Raw genomic sequence first — 19,319 nt, 5'->3', positions numbered from 1 at the left:
GCGCGTGCAAAGTGTCCAATGGCCTGATACAAACAAACACAAAACAGAGGCGATGCTGCAGCGCGGCCTTGAAAGTTTCGCATGTAACGCTAGAGCGGCGTGCGAACGCTCGCGTTCCGAAGGCACACAGACGTACTTATACTAGATAGCATGAGCCAAGCTCTGTGCACTAAGCGATACAATATGAGAAAATGAAAACCGAAACCATTAGCGTTCGCCAACATCATCATCATTCCTGATTCTGCGACGCCTTGTGACGCAGTTACGGGGAGCTCGTTTATAGCCTTAGAACTAGGTAGACAGTGCAGCCATGCAACGGCTGCGGCTTCCCGCATGAGCTCAGCTGTGTCGCCTGTAGCTGCCCGCCTCTGCGAGCTTTCGTTCGCAGCGCCGCCAGACGCCGATGATTGTGAGTAGTTGCATTTTTTCACCTAAATCATTATCAATTTGCTGACTTTGTAATTGAAACAAAATATTTTTTCATTTAATACACAAGTATGTGACAAAATAAGCTCTACCAATGTTTTTTTTAAAGCGTGGAACGTTAGGCGAATTGAGCGGCCCCTTTCCGTTCGCTGGTGGCGGATTGATGCGCCTCAGCAATACTGTTGGACGCGCGTTACAATACATTGTTCAGAACGCTGAAACTGCTCTTTGTTGACGAGGTTCGACGGTTATAGTTGTGGGTGCCTTTCTTCAGCTTATTGTGTTGAATGTGTTATTGTGTTGAACAAAGAATCACCCCTTAACTACCGTCCCATCTCTAACAAGTGTGCAATGCAAAATCATGGAACATGTCATTTATTCTCATATAATGAACTTTCTTGACTCTATAAATTTTTTTCATCCTGGTCAACACGGCTTCCGTAAGAACCTATCGTGCGATACACAGTTGTCTATTTTCATCTATGACCTGCATGTGAACCTTGACTCTAACCTACAAACTGACGCAATATTCCTGGACTTCGCGAAAGCATTTGACAAAGTACCACACAAACGCTTACTACTAAAACTGTCCTGGTTGAACCTTAATCCTAACATAGTACAGTGGATAAGCGAATTCCTCGCTAACCGCACCCTGTTTGTTAACGTTAATAATCAAGCCTCTAGCTCTGTTCTGGTAACATCAGGTGTCCCGCAAGGATCAGTCCTTGGTCCGCTATTATTTTTAATACACATTAATGAACTTCCAACGCATGTATCTTGTAACGTACGTATTTTTGCCGATGACTGTGTCATCTATCACACTCTCAACAACGCCTCTGATCAGTTCGCCCTCCAGAATGACTAAATCAGCGTACAGGACGGGTGTAACAACTGGCTCATGGAACTAAACCCCAATAAATGCAAACTCGTGTCATTTCATCGAAAACGTAATCCTGTCCTCTTCTCCTATAAAATCTCGCACGTCACGGTAGAATTAGCTCAGACTTACAAATACCTCGGAGTAACATTGTCTAATGATCTAACCTGGAACGCGCATGTCACTAAAATCATATCATCCGCTAGCAGAAGCCTTGGATTCTTAAAACGACATCTACGTCATGCGCCAAAAAACCTAAAATTAATTGCCTACAAATCACTTGTCCGTTCTAAATTAGAATAGGCCTCTGCTATTTGGAGCCCTAACCAAAATTATCTAATAAATTCCCTAGAATCAGTAGAAAATCGAGCCACAAGATTCATACATTCGTGCTATTCATATAATGTCAGTATATCAGCACTAAAAGCAGAGGCAGGCTTAACATCCCTGGCTTGTAGGCGTCGTATTACTAGTATGTGCTTGTTTCACAAATTTTATTTCAGCTCACTTCATCCTCCTCCCTTCATCAATCCGCCGGCACACATTTCCCTTCGCATTGGTCACCCCTTCAAGTAGCCCGGCCACGTACGCGTACAACTACATTTGCATCGTCATTCTTTCCACGCTCAGCCAAGGACTGGAACAGCCTTCCACACGACATCGCCGCAATCACCTGCCCATCAACATTTGCGAACTGTTTAGCTTCTACCTTTATCAGCGAATAATATTTGTATCTTACGTTTTTTCTTTGTTTATTCAATCTGATTTTTCAATGTAACCCACCCCTTATGTAATACCCCCAATCCTGGGGGCCTTTAAGGTAATAAAGTGAAGTGAAGTGAAGTGAAGTGCGTCCTCGTTAGTGCTGTGGTAGTGTGACTGAACTCCGAAGGGGACAGACGGCTCCTGCGCTGCAAAAGACGTTCTTACGCGCATGGAGTTCTCAAAAACTGCTGACATGCTGCACACGAGACCACGCTGGAGCGGCCATCGCCCGGGGCCTCATAGAAGAAAGGCTTGCCTTGATTGCTGACGAATGTAAGTACAGAGCTGGAGCATGCGATGTGTCGGGAGGATGCGCGAAGGCTGCGAATGCATTTAGGATTCGTCTTCACATCTTGTTTTCAGTGAGGTGCGAAATGCGAGCACCACGCGATCGTTTGCAGGGACCATAATTTGTGCCTTATTTTTTTTTTCCTCTCTTGTAATTGGTTCTTCTTAAATTTTCCTTTGGGCGTTGGCCCCTTTTCTTTTATGTTTAATTGGATCGCCTGCGATAACCTCTGGTTGTGTGCGGGCTTCCTCCCCAATTTTTTTGTTTATTTTATTTCATTTCTTGAGAGTTTACAATAAAAGGGATAAGGCGTTCCGACACGCTCGCTTGCGAGCTATGGAACCTTTAACCCTCCGCCTTGCGCTCATTGCGTCATCTCCTCGGCGGGGAAGTTGTGCAATAGAATTTGGTTGCGCGCTGAGAACTATGGGGTGCTGCTTGATTCGTTATTCTGACTGAACAGGAGCAGCGCGTGAAAAGGAGACCATAAGAACGAAAAGTGCTTGTAGCGGCGTGCGTCTTTTGATTCTGCTGCCGGAGTGTGTTTACTGGATAAGGAGCATTGCACGTTCTACGTCGCAGTCACATCAAGTGCTGTGTTTCTTAATACCTCTGGTCAACGAAACGACGATTAAAGATAGCAGAACCATTCCATTGCAGTGCAGCTGAGGTAATCGCACAATGGAAGGTTTTTGTCATTTTATTTGAATTACGTTCACTACATATATGTCATTGCCCCAGTTTCAGTCTCAAGCGTTAAAAGTATAACGTGATTTGCGAATAATAGCTTTAAGAAAAGTATGACTAGCTTTGTAAACCGATTTTATGTTAACTATTGGAGGCATAGGTAATTAATCATTAGCCTTCACTCATGAACACATTGGACTGAACAGCTATATGTTGTAATGGGATGTGACTTCTGTGATGATGTTTATAAAAGCATGGCTCTAATGCAGCCTTTCTTCAAATGCGCCCGCAGTGAAGCCTTGTACAGCTGCTCCACCTGTATCAGCACGCTACTTTTGCACCAGGTTTCATCAGTCATCGAGCCAATGCCACCTCAACCTGAGGCAAATGGCATCAAGACCTGCTGGTGCAGCCTATTAGCCATGAACACTGGATATCAAGCATGTGCAACTTGTAAAAGGATGGGCACACGGGTGAGTATCCCAGGCTTTTGTTTCTTTTCCTTGTCTTTGCTTTTAGCCTGAATCTTCTGGTACAGGCTCAATCTCTCTTTCATTTTCATGTTTTGAAAAAGGACCACGAGAAAGGGAAAAGATATTGCGGGCATTTTGAAAGCACTCCTCTAGTCAAGCTCATTGTGTTATAGTGTGTTATGCTTTTTTATAGTTTTTTCCCTCATGTCTCTCATGCTTGGAAATCTTGACCTCAGTGTAGACCAAATTAAAAATATTATGTGCTTCGCGACGTTTAACCAGCGGTCTAAGAGCAGCAATTTAATTTTTATAGGTTTACATCAACCGTAACTACCTCATACAAGGTATGGCATGTTTGAAGCGAACCAGTGGTATGATAACTCTATGGCAGACATAGCCGAATGGGCAATACATAATTGAATGTTAATGTTCAAGTTTAGCACTCTGCTTTAGAAGCATAGATGTGGCTAGCATTAATAATTGGTACCATACCAGATTATCCTTGCATTACCTGAAACCGTGTAAAACTTATATTGAAGCTGTCATGAGCATTGCTGAGGTTTTCTTTGACACTTGTCACAACTCACTGCACTGTACAGTTTAAATGCATTTGGAATATTTTGAATATTTATACATTGTTTTTTATTCATACCGACGTTCAGTTACTGGTTGCATAACACTAGCTCAGCCTACGTCAACAAATATTGCTGTGATCTTAACAAGACCCCTTGCTTTACTTGAACCGATGCGTTTGATGTTGCCTGTCTCCTGTGCCATCAAGGTTTGTAATAAGCTGTGTAAATCACTTCATTTAGTTTCTCGATACATTTATTGGTGCAATTAGTGACAGGTAATTGCCTATAAAGAACACAAGAAGATATGAGCAGGCCTCAGCACTGGAGAGATGTGCTGCGGTACAAATAAAAAAAACTACCTGTCCAGCTGTTCCCTTAGGGGCACGTTGCTGAGGCTTTTATCGCTTGTAGTTCTATGCATCTTTACTTGCAACTGCTGCATCTGAGGCAGTGAGTGCCTTAATATTTTGATTCATTTGCTTTATAGTGTGCCACTCTGGTGCCCTAACCAACTTGCTCACCTCTGTACGCTTTGTTCTTACATTTTCCTCCAAAACCTGGTATAGCTTCAAGTGATGCTACATTATCTAGTAACGTTAAGTTCCTCTTTCCTAGCTGCTCTAAGAGAAAGAAATGTGCACGTTATATTGCAATGTGTTTGTGCCACTGCTTTTGAAAACAAAAGCTGGCTTAATGTTTGTACAGAGAAGGCAAGAAACACGAAATAATTTTCATATTTGATGGCCTGCATGTTATCGTCACATGCCTGGAATGGCTAAATATCTCTTTGTGGTTGGCTAATTAGGCATAACATGGTAATGTCAGTTCCTGTGAATATCATTCAGTCTTCGAATGTTAGTCTAGAATTGAACACAACAGCATGTTGTAGCGTTTTCTTGTTCAAGGAAGCATTGCATTTAGTTCGTCTTGTGACTGTTGCTTATGCTGGTACTAAGTAACCTTATCAGACTCACTCGGAGTGCTACGTTTTTGTGCATATTTAACTGATTGTTAACTCTCCTGGCCCTCCACTACGGCGTCTCTCATAGCCTTAGTCGCTTTGGGACGTTAAACCCCATAAACCAACCAACCAACTCTATATCTTGTATCGTTTTCTTATTCAGTTCTCTTGCTGCTGCATTCCACCGTGGAGGAGGCTACCTGTTGGGGCTGTTGATGCACACGTTGCATCACTAGGACGCTACCGCTTCCTGCTGGGGATGCAGAGAAGTAACGAAAAGCACGCTGCCTGATATTGAGGACAAGTGTCAGGATAGCGCACCAACAAAGTCACTTATGCATTCCTGTGCTGATGCATGTTTATTAAAATCAGCTCAAAGCTTGATATCTACATCGATGTAGACATTTAGCATATGTTTGGCATCCTGTTTGAGTTTTAATTCACTAGTGTTTGCAGCGTCTAATGTTGGTCTTAAGACCTTGTAAGCATTGTTTTACTGTGAGATTTTTAGCAATTTTAGAGAGGTGTGTTTGCAAGCATGCACTGTTTTTTTCCACAGATTTGTTATGTGGCTCATGGAACTTTCATGTTACAGAAGAAGTTATTTCATTTCTGGGTTGTACAGGAAAGTGAGCAATATTTATATACACCAGGTGTTTCAGGGAAGACTACGTAGCTTTCAGAAATATGGCTTTTGCTGCATAGCATTACTAGTGGTAGCAGACACCAGAAAGCTGGCGAGTTGTATTTAGTAAGCTGGTTAAATAATTTCATCTAGTTAACTTTTTAACTAACACAGGTTTGCAACTGGTTGAAATTAGAGATTTATAGCTGGTCATTAGTAGTTGACAAAATTTGGCTGCATCGTGCGAAAATACATACGCTTTTGAAAGCATACAGGCAAAGCAGCGCTTTAAATGCACGTAACTGCTGCAAATTTCTCTAATTGGAACTAGACACCTAACTCTGATATTTAAAAGGTTCATTAAAAAAATTAGTTAACGAGCTTACTACGTAAGACAATTCACCAGTTTTCTGGTGCCCGCCGCCACTGGTGATTCTATGCTGAAAAAGCAATATATTTATCTAAAAAACCTATATTTTGAAAATTGCTTAGTCTTCCCTGAAACACCTGGTATATACCTATATATGTATAAAAAATTTAGCAGGATTTAATTCATGATGCTTTCATTCGAGAACCAGCCGTTTTCAAGTGTACTACATCTGAAGCACCCAGCTTTTGTTTCGAATGCTGTAGTATACTCGAAAAAGGGTGGTGCTCCAGCCGAAATGTCGTGAATTAAAACCTTTTATGTTTATCAGTTTCTATGTGTCAGTCATTGTTACTAAGAGGGAACTGAAACGAACTGTGCAGAAGGCAATCTTCTATTCCTCGAGATCTATTGTTTTCTGTAAAAATTTTATGTGTCACGCCCGTCTTGTAGCGCTTAAGTATGCTTGTGCGCAAGTATCCTTGTGCGCAATAAACGGATGTAATGATTTGTATTTTGCTTCTATTATTTTTTAAGCAGTCTAGGATACAGTGTTCACAAAATGATTTTGAAGGGTTGAAACAATGTTGATAAAAGTCGTACAGTGTAGTTAACGCACAGTTTTCCCAATTTTGATAAGTTGATGTAGCAATTATACTTTCTTCGTACTTTTGTCTTTTGAATAACGGTGGCCAATTGTCGGAAGGCTGTTCGTAGGGTGCTGTAGACATTGTTGGTATGTGGTTGATAGGAAGTGTAAAGACTTTCTATGTACTTGAGTATTTTGCATAACGGTGGCCAATTGTCGGAAGACCGTCGATAGGGTGTTGGTAGAGATTGTCGGTAAGGGGTTAATAGGAAGTGCATAGAAACAGTCGATAAGGGGATCATAGGAAGTCTGAAGACTTTCTATGTGCTTTCAGTCTTTTGGATATCGGTGACCAATTGTCGGAAGACGGTTGATAGGTTGTTACTACAGATTATAAAGACATTCAAAAGACATTCTGTTCAAAGTTGATAGGTTCTATTAACATTCGTCTAAAGAATTTGTAATGAATGTTACTAAAAATTTTTGTAAGGGACGCGCGAGTTCGCAGGAGTGCGTGTTGCTACAAAGTTAGTAATTACAACTTTTGCTGGTCGCACCTGCCCCTCTGAGCTGAAAATATGGCGTATTGTATATCGCGTGGACCCGTTGCATCCTCGTCCTCTGCAATGCACAAACTGTTGGTGATTTGGACATAGTGGTAAAGCCTGTAATTCGGCGACTAGATGCTGGGTGTGTGGTGAAGGACACTCTTCCGACAGCTGCACTGCTGGTGAACCCATCTGTTGCTTTTGCAGTAACGCCCACAGTGCTGATGATGCCACTTGCGAAAAACGGTCACAGGAGCAGAGTTTATTGGAAATAATTGAGCAAAATAGATGTTCCCGAGCAGACGCTCATGCGCTCCTTAACCGCAGAAATTACTCTTACGCCAGCCTTGTGCGTTGCTCTGCTCCCGACCTTGAAGCAACGCTGTCTCCCAAGATTGGGTCAAGCGTCGAAAAAGCACTGTCAGTTGTGGTAGAGCGTATGCTCAGCAGCTTTACTCAGGCTTTGCCTGAGATTGCTGCGAGTCAGGCAGTTTGTCATCCCCCACCTGCAGTGCCGCCAGTGGCAACTTCACTTCAACGCTGTGGTGAAAGTTCGATTGGACCATCATCTTCCAATATACCGGCTCCCGTGCCACGTCTCGATAGCGTCCCAGTTAGTCTTCCTCGCAGCAGTGTCTGTACTACTAATGTGGAAATGACCTGCCCTACACAGAAGCGTCGTGCTTCCACCTCTCCCTCTAAGTCCTCCGTCCACCAGTTCAAGACTAGAAAAGGGCCTCATAAAGTCTCCTCAAAGTCTGATATGCTAAAGGAGGCTGTTTCAGCCTCGATTCTCGACTACTTATCATGGCTGGTGTAAAGGTTCTACAATGGAATTGCCGATCTCTTCCTTCTTCTCTTACATAATAAAACTTCTTTTATCTTCCCATAATCCAGATATAGTGCTCTAACAAGAAACTTGGCTCTCCTCTGTAAAATCGTTTTCATTAAATAGGTTTCGTGTTTTTCGAGCCGACCGCATACATGGTAGGGGCGGTGGGTTAGTGACGCTGCTTTCTTCAAAACTGTGTCACCGCGCATCAATTAATAAAAAGGTTATCCTTCCCAACTGCGAGCTCTTAGCTGTTGATCTTACTTTGACGCACTGTGCTCCTGTCACAGTTGCTAACGTATATTATCCAGCAGGAGTAAACAGAACAGACCACCCAGACAGCTTGCTTGGCAACTCTAATAGGGTCACTATTGCTTTGAGACTTTCATTCACATCACGTTGTCTGGGATACCTACACTGACTCTCATGGTCAGATGTTATGGACATGGATGTCGGCAAATAATGTGCGCTGCTGCAATTCTCGGGCCATAACCTTCATCCGTAGAAATTCGAGTTCAGTTCTCGATTTGTCCTCGGCAGCAGGTGGGGTAGGTATAGGGTCATGGTCCACAGTTGACAGTGGTACGTCTAGTGACCACTTGCGAATTATTTTCACCATCTTGGTGCGCTCACTCCGTGATCAGGGTTCTGCCCGAAAGTTAGTTAATCTTGCAGCCTGCAAATCATCTTTACGCGCTTCCCTTTCATCTGATGTTTGTTCCAGCGGAAACGACAGGGCTCAGCGAGTTTTTCGTTCTGTTTTGAAGGCTACAGAGAGTTCACAGTTCATTGTGCGGTCTGCTGTTAGCAATAAATCACCATGACCATGGTGGAACGCTGCGTGTGAAAGAGCCTTCCGCCGTAGAAAAGCAGCATGGAAGAGCCTTTCGCATAACCAGAGCCCTTCTAATTGTATCAACCATAAATTTTTCGCAGCCTCGTTCAAAAGAACAATAGCAAAGGTGAAGGATGACTACAATCAAAATTTGAATACCTTTTGTCAGCCCCAAACAATAGGAAGGCTTTGTACCGTTTTATGGAATGGAATATCCACTCTTCAGCCATGCAGTTAACAAGCTCGGCTGTACTGTCTCCACATGAGGCGAAAGATGAGTTAGAGCGAATCGCTCAAGGGCTCGCGTTACACTTTCAGGAGCAGTGCAGAGTGCCCCTGTTCGACCCCTTCCCCTGCTCAGACTATGTAGCGGTTGATAAATCACAGCTACTAACTGTAGTTTCTTCGATGCAATCTTCGGCTCCGGGTGCGGACGGTGTTATGGTCGGTATGTTGAAAATCTTAGCTCAAGAATTCAATAAGGACTTCGTCGGTCTGGTCAACTCTTCATTGGAAGCTTCATGGCTGCCGCACCCCTAGAAGGTGGCGAAAATGGTATCACTCTTAAAAGATTCAAAGAAAGGATTCCATCTTGATAACATTCGGCCGATAGCTCTAACATCTAATTTGGTAAAGCTTGTGGAAAGAATTGTGCACAGCCGCCTGTCAAGGCATGTTTCAGAAATCAACGCACTGTGTCCAGCCCAGATTGGCTTTCGCCGCGGATGATCAACCATGTTGAGCATCCGCGGCGAAAGCCAATCTGGGCTGCCCATGTAGATTTACAGAGCAGAATCCGCCTTGCTATGCGAAACAACGAAGTATCAGCGTTAGTGACGCTTGACATCGCTAAAGCATATGACAGTGTTGAAGATTCTATCCTTCTTACGAAATTGTCAACACTACACCCGCCGTACTACGTTTATGCGTGGATCCGTGAATTTTTAGCGGACGGCAGTTATTTTTTTTTTTGCACTGACGGCTCCTTCACTTCAGACACCTACGCCCAGACCAGAGGTGTACCACAAGGTTCTGTGCTTTTGCCACTTCTTTTCAATATTCTGATGTGTGACATTCCCATCCACCCTGATGTTACAGTTTATGTTTAGGCAGATGACATGTCTTATTTACCTCGGCAACCGACATTCATGCCCTGTATTGTTGTCTTCAGGCTTACCTTAATGCTCTCGAGGTTTGGCTTAATAACATTAATCTGGTGTTAAATGTGCATAAAAGCAGTATGTTAGTTTTTCAATCCAACATGCCTTTATATATATCGTTACACTATCGCACGGACAATATACCGCAGGTGGAATCCTTGCGGTATCTAGGCGTAATTTATGATGCTAGTGTGGACTGGCGGCCCCACATCAAGAGTAACGTTGAGGAAGGAGAGCGTGCGCTCGGTCGGCTACTTCGAATAAGCAATAGGAAATTTGGCATGCGTCGGGACACGCTCCTACTCCTTTACAAAGTCCATGTCGGACCCATTTTGGAATTTGGCTGCATACTCTTTTCTGGGTCGGCCAAATACAAGCTCCGTCCGTTGCTGCGCGTTAGAAAGGCGTGCACTGCGCCTCTGCCTTGGTCTCCCTCAGTCAGTTTCCAGAGCAGTTCTGTACCTGGAGGCTCGTATTCCCGACCTTAACTCTCTTTTTCAGCTATTAACTGTCAGCACTTTCTTACGGGCATTTGAGTCTGTTTCTGGTGTGGCTACACCTTTTTTGTTTCCCACCCGGCTCTCTTTTTTAGTCATCATTGGCCAAGGTTCCGCCTTCCTCAGGTCATTTTTACGCAAAACCTTTTATCGATCATTGGTATAGATATCAGTTTTGTGTTTAGAGTAGGTTCTGCAACGTCCCCTGTGGATATGGCTTTGATTATATTTTCTCACCTAATGCAAAGCATCTCCCGTCCAGGACACTACTGCTTTAAAGATTCCCCCAGTTTCTCCTAGGTGATATTCTTGTCAGATTGCCTCTGTGTGTTGTTGGCGCTGGATTCTAAATGGAACGATCTATTGAGCCGCTCATTAAAGTATTTCATTCCTGGATGGGTGAAAGAGGTGCGCTTCGTTCGGATCCCAGGTCACTGCGGTATTTTTAAAAACGATGCAGCAGACTTTTTAGCAAAATCTGCTCTCAATGCACCGGTCGCCTGTAGCGTCCCTAATGTGGTCCTTTTCGGAATGTCTCGCTTTCAGCGCTTTCAGTATATTAGCACTCTGTGCAACGATCCCTTGCTCTCTACTGTTGATTACCGCCATCTCACGTACGCATGGAAGGTTCGTGCATGTAAATCCCGGCAGTGTGGGGTTGCAATGACACTCCGGCGGTGTAGAATTCCCCGCTTAAATCTTTATTTACGCAGATGCGGGTTCAGTCCCTCAAACCTTTGTGCGACTTGTGGAGAGGTGGAAACACTGGAGTATTTCCTACTCTATTGCCGGAGGTTTGCACTTCAGAGAAGGACGTATCTCGAAATTCCAATTTCTCGAATGGAACTCACTTTGTCGGTTCCGCTTCTTCTCTCCTTCGGTGCTAGCGCCAAAGGTTTCGCATTGCATCCACTTTGCAATTTCCTCAAAAATCATATAATTGCTACCGGCTGGTTCTCTTGCTAATGGTACCCAAAATGTCCGCATTGCAAAATCATTCAGCATTTTTCTTACGTTCAATTCTCTAATCTTTATGCCCGTTGTTTTTTTCATTCATTTCTTCCCATAATTTCTCCTTATCTATAATTTCATTTTAATTTCTCGGAATACGTACCCAAAGTTAAATCATTAGCTTGGCAACAAAAGGTAATCCATTAGCTTGGTACCAATTTACCTTCTTTGGGCTCCTCACTAAACCCTGGCCAATCCCCCGTCGTGGGTATGTGCCATGCCACCAAGGCAACAACAACAACAACCACAGCATAGCGCGCGCCTCCTCTCGAACTCGCTTTCCCGATGTACCAGAGTCGAGCTGGTTTGTGCCGCGCCAGCAGCACGCTGAAGACCGACGAAACTGGTCCACGGCTGTAAAAGACTACTGCGCTCCTGAGCTCCTACCCTGACCCGGTTGCTGGCCTCCGTGGCGGCCCTCCTTCTTGTGGCCTGCGCCTGTCCTGGGTGCTTTGGTCTGGCTAGCGCAGATGGCGACGCGGCACCGGAGAGCCATTTCTGCCCTTTTCGCCAGCGACAGCTAGGCAGAGGCGTTGCGAGGACTAACTGATGACTGTAGGAAGTCTGCAATTTTTCTAGTCTTGCCTCCGCCCGAAGCCTTTCTGCGTTCATGTAGCTCTTGATTGCGTTCGTAGCGGCGCAAGCTTGGGCAGATGACAAAAATTAAGGAACCTTGAACTAACCGAGGCTTTTGTTAGCTAAGCCTCGTTAAGAAATCCCCTTCAGCCTAGCAAGGCTGAAGGGGTTCCTAACCCTACCACCTTCAATACGTTTTCATTAGCAGCGTTCCTGCTTCCGTTGTTATTTCGCTACGTGGGTTTTGGTACAATTTGTATTCGTCGCCTACCTTTAAATACGTAACATAATGGTTGAGTGGTGCTGCTCCGAGCTATGGCTTAACGGGTCCTTGCCCTTCCGGTCAGCTCCATGTATCTTGGCTATCCCTGCATTTATCTGCGTAGCTCCTATTTTCTTGCGTAGTATGTGTTGCGGTAAATTGTTTCACAAGGTGTCGTTTTCGGACGACATGCTAGCGCACTTAACCGTGCATCTTCGGGCCGCATCGGTTGACGAATTGACCTTGTTAGGCTAAAAGCGGCCCTTTACCCTGCCAGCAAGCACTTTTGTTCTCTACGTAGCCGTGCATGTGCTTTCGTTGCCCTTCGTTTTTTATAAATCTCGTGCCACTTGGAGCTTTTTAAGGCAAGATGGTGATAATCACCCTTTGAGCTTCGTGTTTTTGTAAGTGGTTTAAGAGAATCATAAAAAACGTGGTGGTCCCAGCCAGATTTGTTTGCTTCCGCGTATGCCTTCGATGCTCAATTTTTTTCGCTAATGTTGAGTTGCGTACTTAAAAAAATTGTCATGTGCGTAGTTAATTCAACCGCTCACCCATATACCTCCTAGTCTTCGTATCGGTTCCCTGTTAGGCGTAGCTAGACTTAGGGCAGTCGGCCATTCCTGTTTCGATGTGCAGTTGCGCACCTTCTTTCGCTTTTGGTTCTGTGAATTTTCCTTATTCGCATTACAGGATACTGCAGACACTCGCCCATCTTTGTAAGATGTCGGTTGAGCGGTCAGACATGCTAGGCTTAAGTGCGTCTTTGCCTTCCTTGCTCGTATCTGTACGTGCTGCGTTCGTTAACAAACCTAGAAAGTGGAGACACTATTTCGAAACAAGTGTGCTGTTAAAGGAGGCTTTCCAACCACTGCTGTCGAGCAATAGTGATGAAGTCGCATTTCATGCGAGCCTTCGGTTCCAAGCAGCGACTCTCGGTACAATGTATTTAAACGCGACGTCTGGACACTACCTCGACGCTACAGGATAAATGATCTCATTCAAGGGGCATCAGACCGAACATCACATCTCTCTCCTGAGCATTCATCTTCCACGCGCCGGGCGGAATTTTTTTGAGCCATTTCAAGCACCGAAGATGCGATTCCAATATTTGTGCCCAACCCACCAATTGAAACAAAATGTGCAGGGACAAATTGTGCAAAATTTTTACGAAAAGCCTCTCAGCAGGGCATTACTCATCGACAAGCTCCGCGCGACAGAAAGGAAAACTAAGAGGAAAAGCGCGTCCGGTACCATTTGCGCGTTCTCGTCTATTTCTCGTCACCTATAAGGGCTAGTGTAGAGGAGCCTCTGTGCTGAAAAGAGGCCTCCTGAATTCCGGACGACTTGCCCAACAGGCAAGGCGTCGCGCCGAACGGGCGATGGTGTTCCGTGGACTTCTTGACAGCGTTGCAACGCGCTGCGGTGCTCATCTTTTAAGGGCGAAGATTAAGCGTCACCAAATTTTTCTGCCACCTCTGCGCTGGGTGGCTAGCGCGAAATGTAAGGCACAGTAACTCGCTGCTAGGTGAAGGACCACACCATGAGGGAAAGGTTTAAGGGTGTGAAAACGCTGCCTTCAAATCTGCGCGGAACACGAGTCCACACTTGCGTCGCTTCTGCCTTGCCCTGTCTTCCTGCGATGAATCTCTTGTAAACTAAGAGATTGACAGCAATTAGCTGGCTAACCAGCTCGCACGCAACACTGCTATCCGGGCAGCGCAGATCCGTTGGCCACGGCCATTGGAGGGCGGGTCGAGGCTGTCCCTTTACGCTACCATTAATGAGAGTTACAACGCTCTCCGCTTTTATGTAAACTCTACCGTCACCCTAATCCTAGTGTTTCTGTGCGGGAGGCTCACATCCTTCGACAGGTACAACTTAGTAAGTTATCTATACAAATTGCGCCATGATCCTTCATGTCTAGCCGCCACGCTGGCTCAGTGATTAGGACGCTCGTATGCTGAGCCGGAGTACCAGGGGTCGAACCCTACCTCCCACAGCAACCGCGTTTCGGTGGAGGGGAAACGAAAAAATTGGCGGTGTACTTTTCCGTATCGCCTCCACTGAAACGCGACCGCGGCGGCTGCGTTGGAACCCGGGTACTCTGGTTGGGTAGACCACCGCTCTAACCACTGAGCCACCGCGACGGGTTCAACTGTCTTGCCCCCCAAAGCAACCTCTCCCCCTGTTTAGTAATAGGAAAGAATTAGATGGCTATGTGCCTTCAAAACATGTTCGCACGATTGTGTCTATTGTAATACAGCAGGTCATCGCGGGCGTAGTGCAGGCAACTGCCGAAGAGGTAAAAGACGGTTGTGACCAATGCATGAGACCAGTTGCCTGAACCGCCGTTCTCAACTGATTCGACGTCGCACTGACACTGCCTTGATCGCTGCCTTGCCGCTGCATTCTGGTCTTCGCCCGGCACCCCCTAGCCTCCTTGCACAACCCAAAAAATGGCTTTGGCTTAGCTTGGTTAAGCCCGGTAATTGCGAAAGCAATATTCGTAGCTACGCCATGGTTCAGCTGGTAGTGTAGCTGGTGGCGGTGCTGTTCTCGAGTTTCTAGGGCACGTCTCTGCCGTTTAGTCGCGTTCCGGCGTTCTGCACTGGAGAGAAATACGCTACTCATTGCGGTATCGCTATCCATGGCGTTTAGCATACTCAAAGTCAGTGCGCTCTTCCATAGCTTCTTCAGTAGATTCTGCCGTTGGGGCTGCACGTTGCCGCGGAGCTAGAGATACACTGCTCACTTCTGTATCGTCATCCATGGCGTTGAGCATACTCATAAGAGTAGGATGTTCTTCCATAGCTTCTTCCACAGAGTCTCTACGTTGTCGCCGAGCTCTATACTGGGCACGCCGCTTAGAAAGTCTTTGTTCACGCTCTTCTTCAGTCTCCGTAGCTCGCTGTTGCTTCGTCTTTGCATTCTGCCGAGCGGCTTTCGCGGTAGGCGGTATTGCAACGTCTGGTCGCCGGCGCGCTGCGCGCCCGGTTTTGCGGCAGATGGCATGACGTCAGACCGCTAAGCGCGCCGCGCGCGGCAGGAGCGGAAGTTATGCCGCGCTTGGTAGCTGCGGCCTCGCTACGCGACGGCGCAAGTTGGAGCTCCGCTCTTACAGCTATGACGTCAGACCGCTAAGCGCGCCGCGCGTGGCAGGAGCAGGAGTTAGGCCGCGCTTGTTAGCTGCGGCCTCGCAACGCGACGGCGTGAGTTGGAATCCCGCTCTTGCAGCTGTGACGTCACACCGCTGAGCGCGCCGCGCGTGGCAGGAGCGGGAGTTAGGCCGCGCTTGGTAGCTACCGGCCTCGCTACGCCACGGGCTGAAAGTGCAATTAGTATTGCTTTCGCAATAAAAAATTCATAGGGGAACTTTGTTGACATAAAGTACAGTGAGGCGAAAGCCTCAAGCGCAGTGGTGCTGCTTCTGTCACTGATGTGATGTTAAGACGTTAAGCTTCACCTCTAAGAGCGGAACGCGACAGCGTCATGGAACGCTGCCAGGGTGTCCACAGAACGCCGTCGCCCCTTTCACTCTATGCCTTTCTCAACAGTAAATTGGTTTTTGAGGAAAGGAAATGTATCTGTCTCACATATCAGGGTGGACAGCTGAACCTCGCCGTAAGTAAAAGAGGAAGATTGGAGTGAACAAAGACGCCGTATTAGCTAGACGTTCCTTTATTCATTTCAAACCATCAAGCTGGCATGGCGGAGTGGTTAGCGTGGTCGTCTCGCACACCTGAGACCCTGGTTCGAATCCCCAATTCGAACACTTTCGTACTAGGTTTTATTTAATCATCTGGTCTGACTAGAAAGGTGAACTGGGCTTAATTGGTCTTTACCATTGTTGTACTGCCATACATCATGTCTTCTGACTGACCTGTCAAGTGATGTCTATGAAACGTCTGTGTATTTTTATGAAACTTCTAGAAACGTCTAAACATCATTGATGGTTATTGATAGTACATTACAGCCCCTCTTTCTGTTCCTTCTTTCCCTCCCTCTTCCTACCTCTCTCTGCAAACGGCGGACGGCTGTCCACCGAGATATGTGCGACAGTTACTAATTCCTTTTACTGAAATGCAATTTTCCTTTTCCTCATTAAGGGCCCTCTTTCGCTCCCGCTTCCTTCCTTCCGGTGCGGTGATGTTCGGGTGTCCCCCGAGAGGACAGAGGATTCCTGCGTCATTAATTAGCGAGTAGTCCATGATTAAGCTTAGGCTTTGCTGTGGTTAAGCGATGTAATGCTACTGATGATTTACTTGGGTATCTCTGACGTCATTAAAAAGGCGGACGTGTGGCCACCGAGATATGCGAATTTCATTTCCCAAATGCAATTTTCAATTTTTCTTCATTACGGCCTCGTTCTCTCTCTTCTTTCACTCCCACTTCTCTTCCTGTACGATGCGGTTCGGGTGTCCACAGCGGCTGTTGCTATGCAACGGCTCAAGGTCGGTACGACCACGGCCGAGGTGACACCACGGTGGAAGTGCGACCATGGTGAAGAGGCGAAGCGGCTAGCGTTGTTAGGGCAGTGTAGCTATGGCTACAAAAAAGAGCAAAAGAGCAGCAATACTGGAGCAGGAGGAGGAGGAGAAAAGCAGTTATTTAGTAATGTACAGAGAGGTGCTCGGGGAGAGGCCCCTAGTTGGTCTCACCCTTTACAATACTAGGCGGAGTCCCTCATTCCGGGATCCCGTTGGTCGAGACCGCTACACACGTCCGCCGAACCAGGGCCTGCTGGGCCGATAGTTCCTGGCAGCTGAGCAGGGCCGCCTCCCAGTCCTCTCGGGTAGGGGAAGGGGTGATTGGGGGGAGAGAAGGATTTTTTCTGCATGCCCAAACCATGTGGAAGGTGTCGGCCACCTCCCTACAGAATGAGCAGCGGCCGTCAAAAGAAGGATTAAAGTGCTTGAGAACCGCCGGGCACAGCAGGGTCTTTGTAAAGGGCGCCGCGGATAATTACGTCCGCAGAATAGCACAGGACTTCTGCGGCTGCATTTTTGGAAATTACTTTTAGAGGAAAGGAATTGACACTGAAACTCAGTGGCATCTCGGTAGACACCCGACCACGCCGTTAGGGAAGGGATGAAGAAGGGAGTGATAGAACAGATGAAAGAGGTGCCGTAATGGAGCTCTCCAGGAATAATTTAGACCGCCTGGGCAACATTAACATGCACTGACATTCGCACAGCACACGGGCGCCTTCTGCGTTTTGCCTCTATCGAAATGCGGCCGACGCGATCGGCTTCGAACAGGTTTGCGGCTCAGTACACGAATGCCTTAAGCACTGAGGCTCCAAGGGCGTGAGGGGGCGCTACCAGCGCGCGTAGCGAGCGGACGCATGGGACATCGGCTCCGGCGATTTTCGACCTTGGCGGCGAACCAACGCGTTCGATGCCGACAATATTGGACTTGACAGGACCAGCAAGTCAGACGGCACGCAGGGAGACCACTCCCAACCCGGTTGGCCGATTTGTTGACTTTTGTTTTAGCGTTTTTCCTCCCATCCACCATAGCGCCGCGACGCAGCTTCACGGCTGAACGCCGGCGTTCGGCGGCGGGGAGGCCGCTCCAAGCCAACATGGCAAGCGCAAACCAGCAACGCGGCTACGACCCGGAAGGCATGGCATGGTCAACTGTGTCGCAGACCAGTCGGGACCAAGCCGGCAACGCTAATGTGATCCGGGCTTTTGAAAAAAGAGCCCAGAAACTCCAAGCCTGCGCGCAAGGGAAGGCCACGTCAGCCCACGGTGGCCACCATGCGCAAACCGACAAGGCATCCGATGAGCGCGCAGCCGGAGGCCCAAGGCAAGTCAAAGCTGCATGGAAACCCAAGTTTCCCTCCAGATTTAAACCAGACGATGTGGTGCTAATCATCAAGCCATTAACGGCGACAAGCTTGAAGAACTTACAACACGGTGAGCTAGGCCTAGCCCTACGACAGCGAGTCGGGGAGGCCGAAGCGCACAACTTTTACTTCACAATATCCCCGATCAAAACCTGATCATCGTGGGCACGTCGAGCATCCACGCGGCAGACAAACTGGTCGGGGACTTTGCGATACAACTCCAAGAAGGAGCAGACCTCCGTTTGCACGGGCACGTAAAACAGAGCGAAGACAACGTGGCTCACGGAGTCATCACAGTGGCTAATCTGGAAACTACCGAGTCCCTGCGAGGGAAGGTGAAAGCTTTCACGGAGAGAGCACCATCCTGGAGATCCGAAAGTTCGGAACTTCGAACAAAGCCAGAATAACCTTCGAAGGCAAGTACAAGCCCAGAGCTGTACTGTACAACGCGCAAGTGATACCGGTAGCAACGTACCGCCGCACCATACCAGCGTGTAACCTGTGCGGCACAGTGGGACATAGGCCAGATACCTGCCCGACACCGAGACAAGAAAACTGCGGACTCTGCGGTACACAAGCTCCGTTTGTGGAGGGGGTGCGGTCCCCTCACGTGTGCAAACTAAAATGTGCGGTGTGTGGCGGCGAACACGCCACGAACTCAAGAGACTGCACGGCGAAGTTCCGCACGAACGCGCAGCAACAACCCAGCAATCAGGAGAAAAAGAGGAAAAAAACAAGAAGAAAAAGGGAGGAAGCGGAAATCTCCCGCCCCCTCCACCTAACAGGGAGTCGACTTCTGATCAACCCAGGCAAAAGAGGACCTGGGCCAGCATAGTCCAGAACGGGAAGCAGCAGGTGAGTGGGACCGCCTCTCCTCCTCCTCCTCCCAAACCTTCCTCTCCACCCACACCCAACCCAGTAGAAACCGAGTCACGAAACCAGATAGCAGCCCTAAAAGCGCAGATCGAGGTGTTAACGAGCAAACTAGAAAGTGCGCTAGTTAAAACCCAGCCACCTCAGCAAGAGGAGGCGATGGAAAGCGACGCGGAACCTAGTCTTGAAAATAAACTAGAAGCTATTATGAGAAGGGTCCAGGAATCCATTCCCACC

At 47.1% G+C, this 19,319-nt stretch overlaps 1 protein-coding gene across 1 annotated transcript in view; it reads right to left on the bottom strand.

Moving 5' to 3' along the window:
* The window catches only part of LOC149361374 (uncharacterized), a 28,779-nt gene extending 16,766 nt beyond the window's left edge, over positions 1 to 12,013 (bottom strand). The window contains exon 1 of the mRNA XM_089568054.1: positions 11,905 to 12,013. Coding sequence (XP_089424180.1) covers positions 11,905 to 12,013 — 109 coding nt within the window. The remainder of the gene's footprint in view (positions 1 to 11,904) is intronic.
* Positions 12,014 to 19,319: the final 7,306 nt, after the last annotated feature.

This window comes from Amblyomma mixtum, chromosome 2, assembly GCF_055824585.1.
Source record: "Amblyomma mixtum isolate Tamu chromosome 2, ASM5582458v1, whole genome shotgun sequence".
NCBI classification, from domain to species: Eukaryota; Metazoa; Arthropoda; class Arachnida; order Ixodida; family Ixodidae; genus Amblyomma; species Amblyomma mixtum.
The sequence above is the reverse complement of the archived record's forward strand: the minus strand, read 5'-3'. Positions and strand labels throughout refer to the sequence as shown.